Here is a 20,248-nt window from a genome sequence, read left to right as displayed (position 1 = left end):
AATCATTATTTCCCTCTATTGTTGTAAAAATTTGGTACTGGATAACACAGCTTTCTTCAAATATTTCCTTGTATTATCTGATTCCAAAGATGATGGCTATGTATGTATTTGTGTACAACTTTCTGGACACGGACTTATTTGTGGAAATATTGCACATTCTTAAGAAGCTCCAGATGTCTAAATGTGCAGTGCTATGCAGAGTACAGTATAAGCATATCACTAGAAATTTCTGGTTTAGAATTCTTTAAAATCAACCACAATAAATTTATTCGTTGTACGCATACCCATTTTTTCCTTAATTTCTTAGTGAGCGGGCAAGAACTGTGCGGATTGTTATTGTTGCCTACCAGAATTTTTACAGTGTTCTGTAAACAATTGCACATTAGTGAATTATATACAGAATGGATAGTAACCTCTGCACCATAATTTAAGAGGTGATTCTACATGTTAAATATAACAAAACTTTTATTACACTTCGATGATGCACCGCTAAGCAGGAAAAAAATAGTTCCTGCCCAATGTTTGCAGTGCTCTATTGCGGTAATAGCCAGAGAGAAATGGCTGATTGATGTACAAGCAGATAGGTGAAAATAATCTGAACACTTAATGCCTTGAACCATTTTTTGCAAATTAAACCGTTTAGCCATGAATTTAAATTGGATAATAGCAAAAATCGTTGAAATAAATCTTGCAACGCAGCGCATATAGCGTGTTACAGACTAAGTAGAGAAGAGGGGGAGGGGAAGGTAAGGAGTGCAGGCCGCGCTTGCTTAGATTTTTGTAGCAGTCGTGATGTTGCCAAATGCTTCGTAGAAACATAACGATTTCCTCTAAAACGATGAATGTTAGAGAAAAGACATATTTAGGTTTTTAAAATCTCCCCTTATGATCTATCACCAGTTTCATTTTGGTGCAGAGGTTACCATCCACTCTGTATACTAAGAGGAAGAGAGTAATTGAAGGGTTCAGAACCCTAGTGGGCCAAGCGCCATTTACTAAAACCGTAGAAAACAAGGGTTAAAATGAAGTTATTACCATAATTCAATGGAAACATATAGCAAATAATATAAAGTATACACATTCAAACTAAATGATAGATCAATCGTCATTAAACTATGGTATTCACTTAACTTAAACACTTCATTTCTCCGTTTTTAATAAATGGCGCTTGGCCCACTATGGCTCTGAACCCTTCAATTGTGACTTTCCATCACGTCAATGATGGACAGAGTTATTATGTGAAAACTGTTAACATTTCCCTTACGCCCAACGATTAATGATGAATTCTGTGTTTCATTTTATTTAAAATGTCCACTATGTGACGAAGCTTCGGAGTAATGGCTTTCCTTAATAGTTCCGTACAACATATTGAGGTAACAGATTATAACTTCATTTCGGATTGCGTTTCGATTGTATACTGCAATTTATTTTACGTTGTCTGAATGTTATAAATAACGTTATAGAAGGAATGAATGGAATTTAGAACGTTCAAGTAATTTATGCAAATTATTCTGGGAAAACAAAATGTACGAAAATTCTTCAGATTGTGACAACAGTACAATATGGACACAAATTTCGGATTCAATTTTGTTGACCAATAAATTTCATATATTTAATACTTTCTGATATAATACATTTTTTATGTTCAAAGCGTTAGATATCAATCGTTGGACATACAGAGAGACACAAATTTAAAGAGTAGACACCGAAAGTAATTCAGTGAAGAACAATATTATTAACTAATATTTTCCTCTATTCAACGAACCAAATTTATAAACCGTAATGTTTTCTTGAAATGCAACAACTTCCAGAAAATTTTTAAAAACTTTTCGTAAGCGTAATTTAACACGATTAAATTAAATTTTTATTCCTCTTTTTTATTCTTCCGTTATAGATACGAAGCCTGTTCTTCTTCGATTCTCTGCCATTCAGCTCAGGTTGTCTTGCCATCTTCTGTGTCGACCTTGTTTCCTTCGACCTGTTGGTACATTGTCCGTTGTGATGTACTGTAACTGTCTCATTTCTTTCCATTCCAGCTTCCTTCTATACACTATTCATTGATCTTGTTCACATTACATGTTTTTCTAATGGTGTTGCTCCTTTTTCTACCAATCAAAGTTTTTCCTGCAATTTTACGAAGTAACTTCATTTCCAAAGTACAGGATGTAAACGTTATAAACCGTAAAAAAATAATGGTTACAGGACATAAATTACTGAACACAAAAATCTAATAAAATTTTTCTGTAACTTTTGTGGTTTCCATAGAAAAAGAAGTTATGTGAGTCTAACGTTTCTGGAAATGTTAGTAGATCGTCATTATTTATCTCGGTCCGCCCCGTACACTGCAACTGTGGTGACATCCTTGTTATTTCTCTTTATGGTGGTATTAGCGTGTGTTGGACGGAAGGTCATTCGAAATGACGTTCACATTTACGCGAACAGTAAATATTAGACTACTATCAATCCTAAAAATATTATATTTTAGAAATTAAAAACAAAAATAGAGGAAAAGACAAAATTTGACTATACATCATGTTTAGTAGATCGAGATGTAGCCTACAGTTGTCAAAAAAAAAGGGGGGGCCGCTCTCTCGACACAAAGTTCCCTTCAGGTTTCTAAGCTACAATTCGGAGACAGGCAATGTTACATGTTGTTAGACCACGTGGCCTGATATCTACAGTCAGAATGAAAGTATTTGCGTGTTGATCTGTAGCGTAATGGTACCGTTTCGGGCAAGTGTTCGTAAAGTCGTCCGTTCGAACACAACCTAATGCTTTTTATGTTTTTTTTAGGAGAGAGAGAAAATATAATTGCTCCTGTTTCTTTTATGACTGTTTTAGTAATTAACATCAGGTTCATGACTGTATTATGCCATGACTTTGTCATTATTTATTATGACATTATAGCTGCAAATGGAAAGAAAGATTATATTCTCAACAAAAATATCTTTCGTGACGTCTGCCTTAAAAAATTAAAACAATTAAAAGCTCAAAAAAAGAACAAAAAGCCACGATTCAATATTTAGTCCATCTTCCTCCCATCTCGATCACATCTTGCAGTCGAGTGGGCATAGAATCGACTAGTGTTTTCAAATACCGACTGTTCTCAACCACGGCATCCCAGGCATCCTGGACGAGCTTCCACAAATCATCAGGGCGTCTTGTAGGGGGATTGGGTCAATTTTTCCGCATATGCTTCTTTACGGTCTCTAGAAACAGATGCGCAATACTACCAACGAAATTTTAGGTTCAGATCACTACTGATTTTAACATCAGTTCCCAAGGATTAAAAAAAATTGAGATAAAAGTAAAATGTTCTGAAAGTGACCAAATTTGTGGACAAATACTAAATTTTTAGCATTTATGTGCAATGTAATAGGCTATAAGTTAGGTAAATTAATAAGCGAGTCAAAGTATGGTTTAATTTGCTTATTTTACTTTGTTTCTGAAGCATAAATTAATTTACCATAAGCCTTGGGAGTCATTACTTCAAACCATACAGTTTTGCAGGTTTCGTCGTCGTATACGTGTGTGTATATATATATGTATGTATGTATGTATGTAATGTAGGTTATGTATGTGTGTAGGCTATGTATGTGTGTAGGCTATGTATGTATAAAAATTAAATTATGGTTTATTTAACGATGCTCGTAACTGGCGAGGTTATATCAGCGTCCCCGGTGTGCCGGAATTTTATCCCGGAATTTATATGCCAGTAAATATACTGACATGAGCCTGTCGCATTTAAGCACACTTAAATGCCATCGACCTGGGCCGGGATCGTACCCGCAACCTCGACCACAGAAGGCCAGCGCTATACCAACTGCGTTACCGAGGCCGACTATGTATGTATGTATGTAGTGCTATCTTATTATTTGTACTCGGTAGTAGCTGTCATGAAGTAAGGTCACTTGTTGACCGGTTTCGACCTTACTTTTTTCAAATAGCACTTTTTTTTAGGTCTTCCCTGTCTTCTTGCTTTTGGTAGGCCTACATAACTTTTCAAAATTTTTGGTAGTCTGTTTCGTGTGTCATTCTGTGAACGCAGTGAAGCATTTTTTTTTATAATTTTTGATTGTCTCTAGTACTGGCACTTTTTTAAAATTCTTCTACGATCTCTGTATTAATTTTGTGATCCAACCAAGAGTGACCTATTATTTTTATGTATAATTTAATCTCTTCTGTTCTTATTCGTGATGCAGCTGCTGTGGTCCATAGTTAAAGAAAATAAAATATAGGCAGGTTCACAACCTGCTACATAAAGAAACTTAAATGATTTAGAAGTGCTTGCAAGCTATGAATAAATGTAAGTCACCTTCGTGGCATAAAAAGTAAAGATAAATACAGTATTGTGGATCTTTGTTCTCAAAAAATGTAGATAGTAAGCAATCGGCTATAACTGCAAGTATGCTAAATAGAAAAAAAATGCTTACTAATAACTTGGCAATTTAAAGTTAGTCTTTTAAACTATACCAGTCTTACTAATAAACCGTCTATAGTTTTTATATGAAATTTATGCAGAGTTGAGACAGAAAACGTTACTAATAAACCGTGAATAAGCTATGGACGTATAAACAGGCTGTAACTATACAATAGGAATTGCTTTGCAGTAGTTATATACACGAAACCCCTTGTTTAAGCGTTGTATATAGCGAAAAATATAGCCGCCCCTCTAACAGCTGTTCATATCGACTGTCATTTTATGATGATGGTTACCTTGTAACCACAGAAGAACAAACCAAAGATCATAGAATTATTGGAATAATATTGCTGTAGCTTGTACTTTTTGACCAAAATGTAGTGTGGTAATTGATTAAAGCCAGTTGTACTATCGATATTTAACACGCCACACTAGAGCGCTCTACCGGATGCAGTAGAGAACCTCAGATATTCTATTACCTTTCGTAACGAAGTAATGACGAAACTATGACGTAGATGTGTAACAGTCATACTGTTATACACTACGTATGTAGTGATTACTAGTAAGGAATTTACACACGACTTATAAATGAGCTACTCATTGTATAATTATAAGACAGTTAAACGTCTGTATATAGAGTTTTTATTAGTAAGACCGTATAAGTGGTGTAAATACTGCAGCTACATTAGCACGCACACTATCTATTTAGTTGTTAGGCAGTCATGTCAATTGATGCCCATAGGCGCAAATGCGCGTTCTAGAGTTCAGGAGAGCCTGAGCGCTTTACAGCGGAAAGGAAAGAGACTGGCGAATGAGGTGGTATATACCGCTTGGTCGAGCTATGTACAGGGATGGCCAGCACTGAATCAATAGATAAAGGGAAGAGAACTTATTAAAACTGTATCCATATTAATTTTTAGATTTGTCTGAGAAGTATAAGTCCATTATAGGAATGTAACTTTTAATTTTAATGCTCATTTTTCACAAGTTTGTTTTTTACCCAAAAGAAATATTTTTTCCACTACTTTTAATAGAAAAGTGAAATTTTCTGATATGTTTATTTAGTAGCCTTACAGGTACTGAAGCGATGTTTTCGTAAATCGAATACAAGTATCGTAAATACGTGAAGATAGTGTATTGAAAATTTTGAAAATATTCGCATGGAAAATGTTTGTAAGGAAATGAATAAAACAAAGCAACAACTGTTACATCATAAACAAAAGATATGTGCCCATGTGTTGTAAAAACGTCAGCTCTATAGCTTCAGAAGATTTCGAGAAAATAATTTAGTATTCTGATGATAGGAAGTTGCGCACCAATATCACCTTAAAAGCGTACTGCGATAAGAGTTTTGTTATGTAATATCAGTTACAGTTAAAACATATACGTAGGTAACTTTGCTTTGTGCTATAACATTGTTTTGATTAGTTTATTGATTACTTTTGTAAGGCTAAAGATATCATCAATACAAATTCCAGCTTATCATGTCATACTCAATCTCTTTTTTTGGGATATAACTTTCTTTATGAATGATGTGTTTCATTCACTTAGTACAGTACAGTTGTACTGCTATGGAATGTATGTGAATATTCCTTCTTAACTCTTTATTATGTTATTAACGTTTAAAACACAATGCAATATTAAGAAATTGGTGTTAGTACTTTTTTCAGACAATATACGTAATATCGAACAGAAAGAAGCCATATAAAAATAACGACATAAAATTTCACGTTCCGTCTGAAGTTTGAGCACCACTGTTTTTTAAATCCAACAGGCTGCTTATTCATATACATAACCCTTCCTCATTCCATATCTAGCGCTTGATGCCCGCGCACGACGTCAAGGTCAGAAAAATGCGCTTGCTTTGACATCACTGTGTTAGAGTCTTGACTTTTCTGAACCGACCTACAAATCCGGACTACACGAGAAATAGTGATGTGCTAGGCGGGCTTCGAGGTGCCTCACCTCGAATGCGTCGGTTCAGAAAAACCAAGGCTGGACAGACTTACTTTATTGTGATTGTATCAATTTTGGTGGCAGATACACGGACTTTTCGTAGCTAATTTAACAAATTAGCAAACATTTTTCTTCATGAGTGCTTGTCAGATTTTAAATCGTAAAGCACTGTATTCTGCCTATCACGTTTTTTTGTCAAATATTTATATAAGCACACTTTGAGTTCTTTATAAGGTAGGTGTCCCTGTTATGGCCATGCTAAGGTTTGAGAATTTTTCTAGCCGCCATTTTGAAAAAAAATGTAAACCACATTTTTCTTACTCGTTCTCAGTCCAATGGACTTTCTTAAAACAATTTCCTTTCCCCATAAAAATAGCTTTAATTTTTCAAAAAGTCCCAAATTCCAAAAGTCTACCTAGTGGTCATATCAGGAACATGTGCACATGATATGGCCACCCTTGTTCCATGTTCTACAAATCGTGATTTTTTTCAGTTTGATAGCGCAGTTGTGCTAAAATTAAATAATTTTGGTGTAAAATGAATAAAAATGACACTTAATAATATTTTTTATAATTCAAAAGTGTAGTCAAAACAGGTTTTTCCATAAAAATTTAAGTTGTTTTTCTTAAAATACAAAATTTTTGCGTCATCCCAGCTATAAGGCATGTAAATTTGTCAGGTGAAAAAATAAAAGTGAAATGAACTTGATATGGCCATGGTGCATTTGATATGGCCATATCAGGAGCAGGTAAGCTTTCACGAAAATCGTTTTATTATGAACAACTCGTAAAAGATACGCCATCAACTACTACACCAATCAATAAAACATTAAAAACTGAATGGAGTACGATGGTTTTCATGAAACAAGTCTTTGAAAAACATGCATAAAACAAAGGAGACTTACCAGAGAAAAATAAGAAGAGGTCACATGAAAACCGCAAAACAGGCAACTCAACCTGACTGGATGGAAAACGATCAAGTGACATACCAGGATGCCCTTTCACTGGATGCTGCTACAATTTAGCGGATTTTTTGGTAACTAACTCACAATAGGGGGGGGGTGGCCATATCAGGAACATGGCCATAACAGGAGCACCCACCTTAGATCATTTCCACTTCTACAATCTTGGTCTTGGTTTATTGCTCGGGGTATTCAGGAAAATGTTCTGTTATTACTATATTTTTAGCTTTATTTTCCATATATTTACTATAAGAATATACAAGAGTAACAATGAAAAGTCATTTGCCTTATTTCTTGTTTCTTACAATCTGATATGTCAGAATAGAATGAGACTCATAAAACACGTGCTTCAACATAAGAATATTATTTACACTATTAGCTTCAAAAATGCGGTTTATTTACGATTGATGTGTTTCAAAAACTAACCATGTCTGCAGTTGCCCTTCGAATTGGATATTTGTACATTTTAAAGACGCGGCTCCAAAAAGAAAGTGAGGAAATGACAAGCGTACCAGTTGATATCAAATATCTACTGAATACAATGTAAACCAAAGCACGGCAGTCCTATTCTACCAGAAGCAACTTCAGAGTTAAGATTCTAATTTTTCTTAAGGAGAGGTGTCAAAAGGAAATAGTCGAAAACTATTTTTTTAGTTTGTTTATTTATTTATATTCTCCGATATTTAAAGATCAGGCTGCCAAAATTTTACTTTGAAATTCCATCAGGATGCGCTCAAAAATAATTATTGAATGCCATGACACGCCACTTTGCTTTGTAATACTAAAGTTTAAGCTTCATTTTCCGTAATTTACATGTTTAAAAGAATATACCCATAACTGAGAACCTTAGTGGTGACTTTTATTGACTTTTACACACTTATTGAACTTTGAGATGTATATATTTTATTTCAGTGTCAGGAAAATCGTCATAACTTGTATATTTTTCTGTTAGAACAATATTTTTACAAATAAAAATGAATTTTGGAAAATTATTTTAAAATTATCATATATCAAGCGTCATAGAAAAAAATTACAAGCGATTACATGAGTATAATGTCAAATAAGAATGTACACATTTTTATTTTATCTTTTTTAGTATATTGACAAGAAGAAAATTACTGAATTCCTGTAAGCTATTCTTGCCAAAAATACTTCGTTCAATTTTTATGAAAATTGTCATATAGGGTAAACTAGGGTCTGTTGGACAGTCGGGCATGTTGGACACTCTGTACTTTAACGTGTTACCTCGCCACTTGTGGGCACCACATTCTGCTAGAAGTCAATGACGGAAGTAGCCACGAGTGGGGATACTTCCGCCATTGATTTCTAGCAGAATGTGGTGCCCACAAGTGGCGAGGTAACACGTTAAAGTACAGAGTGTCCAACATGCCCGACTGTCCAACAGATCCTAGTTTACCCTATGTTTAACATATATGCGTCACATCCAATTTCCATAACTCTATGGCACAAAGTTAGTCAGTTACGAAATTTTTAGCATTATATTACACTTTCATTGACATCTACCCTTAATTGCTGTAATATAAATGATTGATTATAAGTTGACGAATATATTTTTCATTCACTCAAAAAGAAATAAATAAATAAATTTCATTTGGAGTTTCTACCTGTCATATACAGGATGTGTTAATTAGGGCGATGGCTCATCAGCCCGCTCCCTTAAACACGGCTTCGAAGGGTAAAGCAGTTGCAGTGGCACGCCTTTGTGAAACTGACATCATCATCTTAATAATATAAAACAAATCCATTTCTACAAAAATGAATTTCCTATAGCTTCAGCTAAGTGAAAAAATGTTTTTGAAAATAAAAAAATTGCCGGTATGAAATCCCGCGCAATCGGCTAAGCGGCAAAGCGCGCCGCCACGACGACGGCGACCAGCACCGCGTCGCTCAAGACGTCCACACGGGCCGCCGGGTTGTTGCTGGAAAGGCCTTGTTGGTTAGGTTCGTCGACGGCGTTGCCCCCATAGTTACTGATGGCCGGATACCAGGGCTCTGACGTGACATGCCACGTGTCACTCGTGGAAGGTGTCCACGTGACTCCTCGTCCGTAGCTGGGGGACCTGCTGGACGGCGTGTCCGATGTGGCGTGGCTGCTACTACTACTGCTGCTGCTGCTGCTGCTGCTACTACTGCTGCTGCTGCTACTGCTGCTACTGCTGTCGTATACAGGCGTGTTGCTACTCGTGTCTGCAATCACAGAATTGCTATAATGCCATCAGTCACGAGGATTAATCCCTGCCACATTCCCGGACAAAACTCTCAAATTTAATACCAAACACCCTATAACACACTAATGCTGAGTTGCAAGAAACCTGTTCCATAAATTCCTATTCTCTCGTTAAGTAACGGACCTTTAAACTATTCCAGTCTTTAAAGTATAGGTCGTTGCAAATGTGATATTTAACGATCTGTTAGCTATTCCATCTTCAAACGGAAAGGATTCAAAACGACAGAGCCATCGTAGCCGGCGCAAATAATTCGCTTATTATACGTGCATGTCGCTATGGTACAGATGCCTCAAACTAGCAAGCTGCCTCGTTCGCGCAGGCGCATAGAGCACTTCTCCCCTACCACTGTCCGCCTACTGCTGTGCACTGTGGACTAGAACGGTACAGCTCAGTTCTAATAACAGTTGAAAAGGCTGCATAGGGAGGGTACATCTTGAATACATTGTCAAGAGGTCAACTTTTCAGATAATATGATTATACCTAGGTATAGGAGCCTAGGTGGGCCCCCTCCGTTAGCTCTACTACTTCCCCTCTCCAGGCAGCTTCCTAGTTTGAGGCATCTGTAATATTGTGTTTTTGGATAGTCATTGTTTTCGAACTTTGCACAAGACAGGCATCAATTACTGACCAAGGCCAACATGCAACGATTCTTGGTACAGATTGATAGAGAAGTAACCCTTCCTGTTTCGGTACATCTCATTCAAGTGTCCACTAGAGCTTTGAATTTTCATATGGCTACAGTCTATGCACCAATAGTGTTGGAAAAATTGCAAATTGAGAAGAAATCCTGTTTTACTGTTTGTACAGAATTTCCTTGAGGCATAGTAATGTATTGTTCTCTCATTCTTGCAATGCAGTCACACATCTTATTATCCTACAAACTGTAGATTTATAAACATGAATATGATCCACTTCACATTCTGAAACGCTCCTATTGCATAATAGCGCAAGGCAATTTACTGCTTGCTATTTGTTTTCCAATAAAATGCCTTATTTCATGCAGGAGAGCCATTAATGTGTCTTTCGATAATCTAAATCTAACCTTAAAATCAATATTATCTTATTCTTCTAGAGGATTCGATCTGTCTCTCAGTATTCTTGGTCTTGGTACATGTTGTACCATATCAAACATAACCTCTACGTCAAACGATTCTATAATAGTAATAAAATTGTTTTATTCACAAAACTTTTCCTAATCACATGAATCTCGAGTTCACTGTGATATGTATATTACATTTCACTTACTTACTTCTGATGCTAAAATATCCACGAAATTACTTAATACTGTCAGATACAAAAACAAGAAATATACGTACAATATGGCGGCTAACGATTCGTTAACAATTTATAGCTCCGATTTTCGACCCATAGTTTACAGAGTGCTTTAACGAATCAATAACTTTAAAGGTCGTTCTTGCAACGCTTACTGACGCTAAATGAACAATTATAGGACCAATAGTGTTTAACGAACCTATAAATGCTTTCTTGCAACCCAGCATAAGACAGTAACATCCCTAATACAAAGTGAATCTAAATTCAACCGCAAACTATGTTGACTGATAGACATAATTAAAGTGATTTTTAAGTAGTAAACAGCATTTCGGAAACCGTTATTTTCTTTTAACAACAGGGTTCGAAATTGTCAGGGTAAGAATCCGATAACAAAATTACTTCCTGTAAAACGTGTGCGCTTGTACCGTACCTCAACTCAGTCTACTATCCAAAGAGTGCAGCACATTTTAGAGTTAATGTACGTAAATATCTTGACTGTTTTTCGTAATAGTTGGCTTGGGCGTGGTGGTCCAGTACCATAGCTTGCTTGGTTACTCGATCTAAGTACTTTAGACTTTTTTGTGTCGGGTTACATTTATGTATTTATTTTGCTAATAATTGTAACACGAAATAAAATATAAACCGATAAAAATTTAGCTCACCCCTGAAAGAGTAGAACTTGTGCTCAGGGTCGGATTCCTGAATTTAAATTAAGTATACAATACAATTTGTCTTATGTCTACTACACAATAAGAATATATATATATATTTAAATTTAAAATTTTTCATTATTTATAATATCCATACATAACTTTTTAATTTGATACTAGAAATATTAGAATTTACAAGGTTAGGATATTTAAATATAAATTTGTTATATATTCTTAGGCCTAAATTACTTACTTACTATTTACTTACTGGCTTTTAACCCTGCTGTTCTGTTAGATTTTACTATACGAATGTACTGTTCGGGTCAATATGACCCGACCTATTAAAATTGCATATAAAATTACAAAATCATGTTTGTGAACATTTGTATGACTACAATAACATAGTTTATCATTATTGTTATTGTTAACATTAATGTTATTAATTATTTTATTATAATCTTACATTATTTTGCTTTTTTACTATTCAGTTTTGTTATTTTATTTTGCTATATTATTCGTTATTTTATTTTTGTACATTCTTATTAAAATTAATAACAACAAATTGAAGAAACATTTGACTCAACTGTTTATCTTATAATACAACACTAGGCCATGAAAAATTATAGATTGAACTAAATGCTCGTGCTATGTTACAATGATTAAATTCTGTCTTATGTTTTGCGTAACATTAGGAACTAGTACACGATATACATTTATAACACAATTCTTTCATGTGACATCACATGATTGTATAATATACATTTATAATACAATTCTCTCTCATTGCATACAATTTGGACATAAGTATGTGACATGACCTTTACAAATATGTTTTCTGTAGCTTCGTTTTATTGTCATTGCCTGATGGATAGAACTTACAGCGTGCACGTTTCACAGTTTTTCCTGTTGTAGACTCTGATACCGATACTGTCACATTTTCAGGTTTTTTAATGTCGAAAAGTACTTTCTTGAGTAAATATGTTCCTTTGTCAGTGATTTTTCAAGTTCCTCTAAGAATAATCTCCTTCTAGTCAATTTGTTTGCATTCCAATTTGGGTCTATCGAAGTTCACAAGACATACGCATGTAAGCAGATACATCAAGAATGTTGTAGAAAAGTATCACTGGCCATTTGTTTGTTTTTTGTTTGCAAAATAATATGTATATATTACTTGATCAAATGTATCTACAGCGCCATTGGATGCGTTATAATCTAAAATCATTTTAGGCTTCTTGTCGTTCCTGTTGCTGACTTCATTGTCATGATGCAGTATACTCATTAGCACAACATTTTTTTCTTTGGAATACAATTGACCACAGTAATATCATGTGTGAAGTAGAATGAAGAGCTATGTAGTTCCTTGTTGTTCATTTGCTGTGGAAGTTCTGACTTATTTTTCCGTATTTTCTCCAACATCGTCAATTTTTTCACAAGTATTTGTTCCAAATTGTAAGAAGAGAAAAAGTTGTCACAAGTTACATTTTGACCCCTTAGGTCACTGGTAAGATCACAAACTACCCTCATACCCTGATTTTTTCTAGTACTCCATATTCTTTCTCTGTATAAACTTGTGCTACCCATGCATATGAAATTTTGCTGTCATATTTTTATTCCATATTTCGATGGTTTGCTGGGAATATACACCTTGAAGGGACAGCAACTTCACAATTCTAGTAACTGTTTGACAGTCATACTTTTGCCAGGATTGAATAATTTAGGAAGGATCTCCACCCATTTCTCCCAAATGCAACGAATAGCAGCAAGTTTATCAGTGCGTCTTCGTTATTCTCTAATAGAATTCTTATCAAATCGCAAGACACGTGATATTTTGCAAAAGCTTTCAAGTGACATAGTTGCCCGAAAAATATTTCTGTCCGTTTTCTGATACCATAAACTTTTTGTTGACTCCCCATGAGATCGAATAACACTAGAAGAAGCAAGAGTCCTACATAAGCCTGGGAAACAATATTGTCGATATTTGTCCATTGCTAACCGTACACTCGCCGTCCTTCTATGTTTGCCATCTATATTATTTCATTTTCAATTCTTGTAGAGAGTATTGCTTCAAACCAACTTTTTATATCAGTTATTCTAGCAACTCCCGGTGTAGTCTTGATGATGTTCGAGGAAGAAAGTTTGCCCTGTTGTGGAGGTGGATTCAACTGCCATTCTATAGCTTGATTTTTGAAAGAATTGACTGAACAATATTGACTGTCAGAATCGTCATCACATTCACTTTCAGATTCACAACTTACATTATCTTCAAATTCTAAAACTCTTCACTATCGGAGGAATTCACAATTGATACTAACTGAGTATTACTCAATTGTTTTTCCGTCATGATGTCTGAACTCAAACTCAGAAACGACATTGAAATATTTATTCAGGTAAAATGTCACAGCTTAGAAGGAATTCATTCAGAAAAATAACAGGAAACCAGTCCATTGTTGTAAATGAATGTATCTGATTGTTGGCAATAATTGAATTTCTACAAATTATAATAAAAGTATGATATAATTTCTAGAAAAGTATTAATACCACATTAGAAAGTAATAAAATCTTATGTTGGGTCATATTGACCCGAACATTACATAAGTAACAATTACAAATTACAACAAATCTATTTGAAAAATTTAAATTATCTTTGAATCACAAACGTATATTGCATTATTAGACAAAGTCACTGAATCTCATAAGCATACCTTACTATTTCAAGAAAATATTAAGGAAACAATATTCACATCGGGTCATATAGACCCGAACAGAACAGCAGGGTTAAGGAACCCCGAGGTTCATTGCCGCCCTCACATAAGCCCGCCATTGGTCCTTATCCTGAGCAAGATTAATCCAGTCTCTACCATCATATCCCACCTCCCTCAAATCCATTTTAATATTATCTTCCCATCTACGTCTCGGCCTCCCCAAAGGTCTTTTTCCCTCCGGCCTCCCAACTAACACTCTATATGCATTTCTGGATTCGCCCATACGTGCTACATGTCCTGCCCATCTCAAACGTCTGGATTTAATGTTCCTAATTATGTCAGGTGAAGAATACAATGCGTGCAGTTCTGTGTTGTGTAACTTTCTCCATTCTCCTGTAACTTCATCCCTCTTAGACCCAAATATTTTCCTAACCACCTTATTCTCAAACACCCTTAACCTATGTTCCTCTCTCAAAGTGAGAGTCCAAGTTTCACAACCATAAAGAACAACCGGTAATATAACTGTTTTATCAATTCTAACTTTCAGATTTTTTGACAGCAGACTGGATGATAAAATCTTCTCAACCGTGTAATAATAACAGGCATTTCCCATATTTATTCTGTATTTAATTTTCTCCAGAGTATCATTTATATTTGTTACTGTTGCTCCCAGATATTTGAATTTTTCCAGCTCTTCAAAAGATAAATTTCCAATTTTTATATTTCCATTTCGTACAATATTCTCGTCACGAGACATAATCATATACTTTGTCTTTTCGATATTTACTTCCAAACTATCTCTTTACTTGCTTCAAGTAAAATTCCCGTGTTTTCCCTAATCGTTTGTGGGTTTTCTCCTAATATATCCATGTAATCCGCATAGACAAGCAGCTGTTGTAACCCGTTCAATTCCAAACCCTCTCTGTTAGCTTAAATTACTACTTTGATTAAATACTGTAGCAGTGTCGCATTTTGGTTCAAACAATCTTAAAGAATTCATATCTTTTGTTTCATAACTATGAGAATACAATTCAAAATTATTTCGACTTTTATGTATGAATATTAAGTCTAAATTTGAAAATAGAGAAATAGATTTTGTAACTTATATTTAATAGGCTTAAACAACGACAATTTTACATTCATGTTTCTTTTCCTCCATATATATGGAGTGTATCTTCACTATCTTACATTCTAGGGACGTGTACAGGGTGATTCACGATTGCGCCCTACTCTATAACATCTGATTTCTAACATCATTGTGAAGAAAAAAGTTGATATATACTGTACATGTGTCCGACTTTGAGTACTTTTCGATAAAATCATAGTTTTTCTTCCATAACACGCATCTTTGTGAACTGATCTCTTTATCTCTCTCTGGACGTCTGGAGCTATGTGTTTACAGTACAACTGACAGCAGCGACGCAACACCGGTAACACAAAGCAAGATCACCGTAGTAGTCAGTCATTGTCTCTCATTCAGTGAGTATGTGGTAGCAAAAATTGTCATTTCAGTTTTCCAATATCGAACACAGATATGAATAATGTATATGTTTTTGTGACGGAAATGCTAGAAAAGCTGTGCACAAATACCAAAGGAGATTTCCAGATCGTAGAAAGCCGTCACGTGGTATTTTCGTTCGTAAGTTTCAGTCACTGAGGGATACTGGTTCAGTCCCAGTGCTGCGATGACATTAGACTATTGTTTTTGGGATGGTTTAAAGATACTCTGTACAGCGTGAGAATGAACACGCAATAGTTGGTACAACGTAGCTACCTAGTATCGGAGGAGATTCGTGGCGAACAAAAGAAGTTAGAGAATGTGACACGCGTAGTTCACACTGGGTGTTTTCATGTATTGCTTCAGAAGTTGGAGTATTTGAAAACCGGCCTTAATACAGATTTTTCAGATGAATAATAATGTGAATGTTCTTAAACGAATTTATAATACACTCAGTACCATTCTCTTAAATAATTTAAATGCTTAAACCTTCATAATTTCCACGTTTATGTTTAACATTAAGAAGGTCGTAAGTCACTCAACCTAACCTAACCTAACCTAACCTAACCAAACCTGTGGATGTATTTTGTTTTTCGCATTCAGGCTGATGGGGGAAGAGAATGTTGTACGTAGGAGAATGAAAGATGACAATATTCGGAACTTAGAAGGCAGTGAATATGAACAAGAAAAGAATGTTATATATGTCACAAATGGAAATGTCAGGTCTTTGGTGTTGGACTGTGCTACTAGAAGAGTGACTCGAAGTATGACTAGAAATGGAAATGTTGATACTTTGCAGTCAGTGAGTGTAATTGTCACCAATGTTGGCATGTACAGGGACATCATTTTATTTTTACTTGCATTTTTATTGTACCTGCATTTCTGAATGTACTTCACTCTCACCCCTTCACTAATGTCCTTGCTCCCGTCAGACACACAAACTTACGGCAGCTGTTGCATTCGAAGTCTTCAAGCAGTGAAGTAAACACTGCAGTGTATAGTGTGTTTCATAAATACGATTGCGGTTTCTATTGAAGAAAGAACTTATATTAATAATATCGTACTAAAAAATTATATTCAAGAAACGATAAATTCAATTTCAGAGAATATGCTTCAAAATGTTTTTAATAATATGCGTACTGAATTGAAGCCTGCATTGTAATGAACGGCAACCATTTTCAGCAACTTGTTTAAAAATTCAGATTAGCTTTTTTTTGAATTGAGGTGGCTAGAAGCAAAGGAATGCTAGTGACATTTGTAATAACATGAGTTAAGTGTATCCAGTGTAAGCTAAAGTATCTAAAATTTTAGTGGCAAAGGGACATTTTAATCGCATCACACATTAAAATTTAAATAAAAAATTTCGCCGATTTTACGAAAGCTTAAATATTTAAACCCCATTTTCTCAAAAGTAACTTAAGTGCACTTACAGCCCTTTACTTATGACCCCCTCAATTTAAATTCACTCTCTATATTGTATGATAACATCAATAATTAATATGCTAAATAAAGTAGACATTACATAACGAACATAGCCGCCTGAAAAGTTGAGACTTTTGAAAAAAAAATGTTACTACTCTACTGTATTTTGATAAATTCCGTAAAAGTGATGATCAAACTGAAAATCGTAATATCGTATTTCCCTACAACATAAATGGATAAACTACTTTTCTCTCCTCCTATACCTAGTAAAATGATTTGTTTACATATTGCACTAGTAACATCAAACTTCTGTAATGGAAGGGGGCAACAGTGTTTTCCGAGTATAGCCAGGTGAATGTTAAAAATGTTGGTAAAATAAAGTGATGTCCCTGTATTTGTATTGTGGAGAGAATTAAATATTTAGTCCTACACAATTATTAGTAACAATTTTTATAGAATTTAGTTATTTAGTCATTTATTAAAATGCAGTAGAATTTCACAGATTTGTTATTGCTCATAAATAAAATCAGAAACACAATAAAACTCAGTTAACAGAATTATGCTCTTGCTTCCCAGTATCTATGATGTAGCATAATAGATTGGTGTGCCAGGATGTTTAACATTAATAAGGTTGTAAGTCACTCAATTTAAGAAATATGATATTTGTATTCAAAGATAAACCACACATGTTAGGCCAATTATACAGTGTTCATAGATTTGATAAGAAACGTAAAAAGTCAGTCTCCCTTAAGCCAAGCAACAACGCGGTTCGATCACCTGAACCAGCCGTCGTGGTAAATAGTCACTGAAGATGGAGAAGCATCTCCGAAACATGTCTGGATATTACTAATTTCTTTAATAACTATATTTATTAGTGTTCTAGAGTATGGCATAATCTTCATGAATCACCCTGTATATTTAGGAGAACTAGGAAGAGTATAAAGGAAATTGATGCCTTTATTATTATTATTATTATTATTATTATTATTATTATTATTATCATCATCATCATCATCATAATCATCATCATCATCATCGGTAGTATTAGACTAATGGTTGTTCTTATATTCATAGTTCTTTTACTTGAAAAGTCAAACCGAAATATCGATTCCAATAGAATGCTACGTGAAGTAGACACTCGTAATTTCTCAATGTTGCGCTGCTTCTCTATTTGTTGAATCCCAAATCTCTTTAGATATGGCGCGCTATCTCATTACAAGCAGAGCACCATACAATTTCTATTAGAAAAATTCTGTAGACGAACGTTTTACGCAGCCTGAAACGACGAATATCTTACAGTTAATTGCATTTATTATATGCGCTTCATTATATTCACTTAGAATGGTGGCTTTAATTCCGTACGAGGTTTATTTTCTTGGCCTGAGGGACTTTACCCAAGTTTAATGAAGGCGGAGAGTTAATGAAAAGCTGATAACCCTTGCCATTGCCTTTCCCACTCCATTATTTGGCCTTAAGGATTGACTAAATGACACTTTTACCTCATTGTCGCGAGAGCAATTTACTGTATAATTAAATCGTTATAATGGTGCTGTCTGAGTTAGGTACGTGTCTCAAAATATAAACGTGCATTTATACTCGGGTCCCGTCAATGTTTTTAAAGAGTACGTAAAATCAGTTTTCATGACTTGCTCAATATAAAACTACTCTACAGTACTTTTGCTATGAAAGCTCCGCAGCATGTCTCAATTGCAATGAATTTCTAATAATACGAACTTTTCAGCATATCCCCGCGAAGAATGTTGTGAAATTTAAAATCACTTCATTAATTTTCTATTTTAAAAATCTAATGACGTAGCCAACAACACTAAAGATTCCAATGATAACGTAGTAAATGAGTTTAAAATATGATGAATGCCATTTTTTACAGAACTGTGTGAGTACAAAATGCTTCATTACAAGAAAAGAAGAAATGCATGTTATTTTGCATTCACATAATTGTGTAATATTTAAAGTTAGTATGCCATTAAATTGTAAAACTTCTCTTAAGTGGCTTTTAACGGAGTTTTACTTAATGACTCCACTAGCCATTAAGAAGAGACTGTATTTCCATATCTTACCATGTTAAATTCCTCAAATTTGGGTGCACTTTTCTCAGAAGTTATAAAAGATACAAATGTATAAAAAATGTTACGTACGGTATACAACCAGTTAAATAAATTTAGAATTCCACTTAGCGGTTGCCAAAAAAAAATCATTGATAAATTTTTTTGCGTTAAGAATTACTACAAATTATTGTTCATTTTTGCTGAAGATAGAAATTATCTTTAATTTTTTTAACCTACTGTGTAAAATGCCATCACATTGATATTGTATATTAATTTCATCCTTCTGGGTACAATACTTTCTGAGAAAAGTGCATCAATGTCACAAAAATAAGGGAGTACAGTTTTCATCTCATGCAAAGTTCAATTCTTCGATTTTGGGAGCACTTTTCTCAGAAGTAATAAAAGATACAAATGTAGGAAAAATAGAACATATGTAACGTACTTTTATGTATAGAATCGGCTAAATAAATTTAAAATTCTACTGAGAGTTTGGCAAAATATTAATTGATAACATTTTTTGTACGAAGAATTACTACAATATTTTTGCTGAATATAAGGCAAAAAGCTGACAATTAGAACAAATAAAATCATATTATCATTTTACACATATTAAACTACCGAAAAACAATAAAAACCAAAGTTTCATTTTTTTGTACAGATTCCCCGTAACTTTTTATTTCGAGCGAGACAACGTCGTCGGCTATAGCCAATTACACAAATTCCACGAGAGATTGCAGCACTGTCATATAGGTAACTCGATAGAAGATGAAATTAAAGAACGAATTACCAATGGTATTGATTCCTTCAATTAGTTTAGCAGTTAATGACGTTTTAATTGTACATTATTTGCAGGGGACTTTTTAAGAGCATCTATAAAAATAAAATTTTACAATAGTATATTTTACTGAAAGACATAATGTGGTTGTTATACACTTTTTCATAAAACAAAATTATTTTTAACACTAAAAGTGCTGTATCGGTCATTCTGATCGGTAAGCGTTTAAAAGACTTCAAAAATTGCATGGGACTTATGTTAGTGCCTTTATAATCCC

General features: G+C 34.5%; 1 protein-coding gene across 4 annotated transcripts in view; it reads right to left on the bottom strand.

The window, feature by feature from the left end:
* Positions 1-7,551: 7,551 nt before the first annotated feature.
* The window catches only part of LOC138708076 (uncharacterized), a 107,400-nt gene continuing 94,703 nt past the window's right edge, over positions 7,552-20,248 (bottom strand). For 3 of the 4 annotated variants that reach the window (XM_069838224.1, XM_069838223.1, XM_069838225.1), the window contains one exon: positions 7,552-9,545. In XM_069838224.1, coding sequence (XP_069694325.1) covers positions 9,196-9,545 — 350 coding nt within the window. In that variant the 3' untranslated portion in view covers positions 7,552-9,195. Of the gene's footprint in view, positions 9,563-20,248 lie in introns of all 4 variants that reach the window. The other variant, XM_069838226.1, reaches the window with a different exon arrangement.

This window comes from Periplaneta americana, chromosome 10 (genome assembly GCF_040183065.1).
Source record: "Periplaneta americana isolate PAMFEO1 chromosome 10, P.americana_PAMFEO1_priV1, whole genome shotgun sequence".
Classification (NCBI taxonomy): domain Eukaryota; kingdom Metazoa; phylum Arthropoda; class Insecta; order Blattodea; family Blattidae; genus Periplaneta; species Periplaneta americana.
The sequence above is the reverse complement of the archived record's forward strand: the minus strand, read 5'-3'. Positions and strand labels throughout refer to the sequence as shown.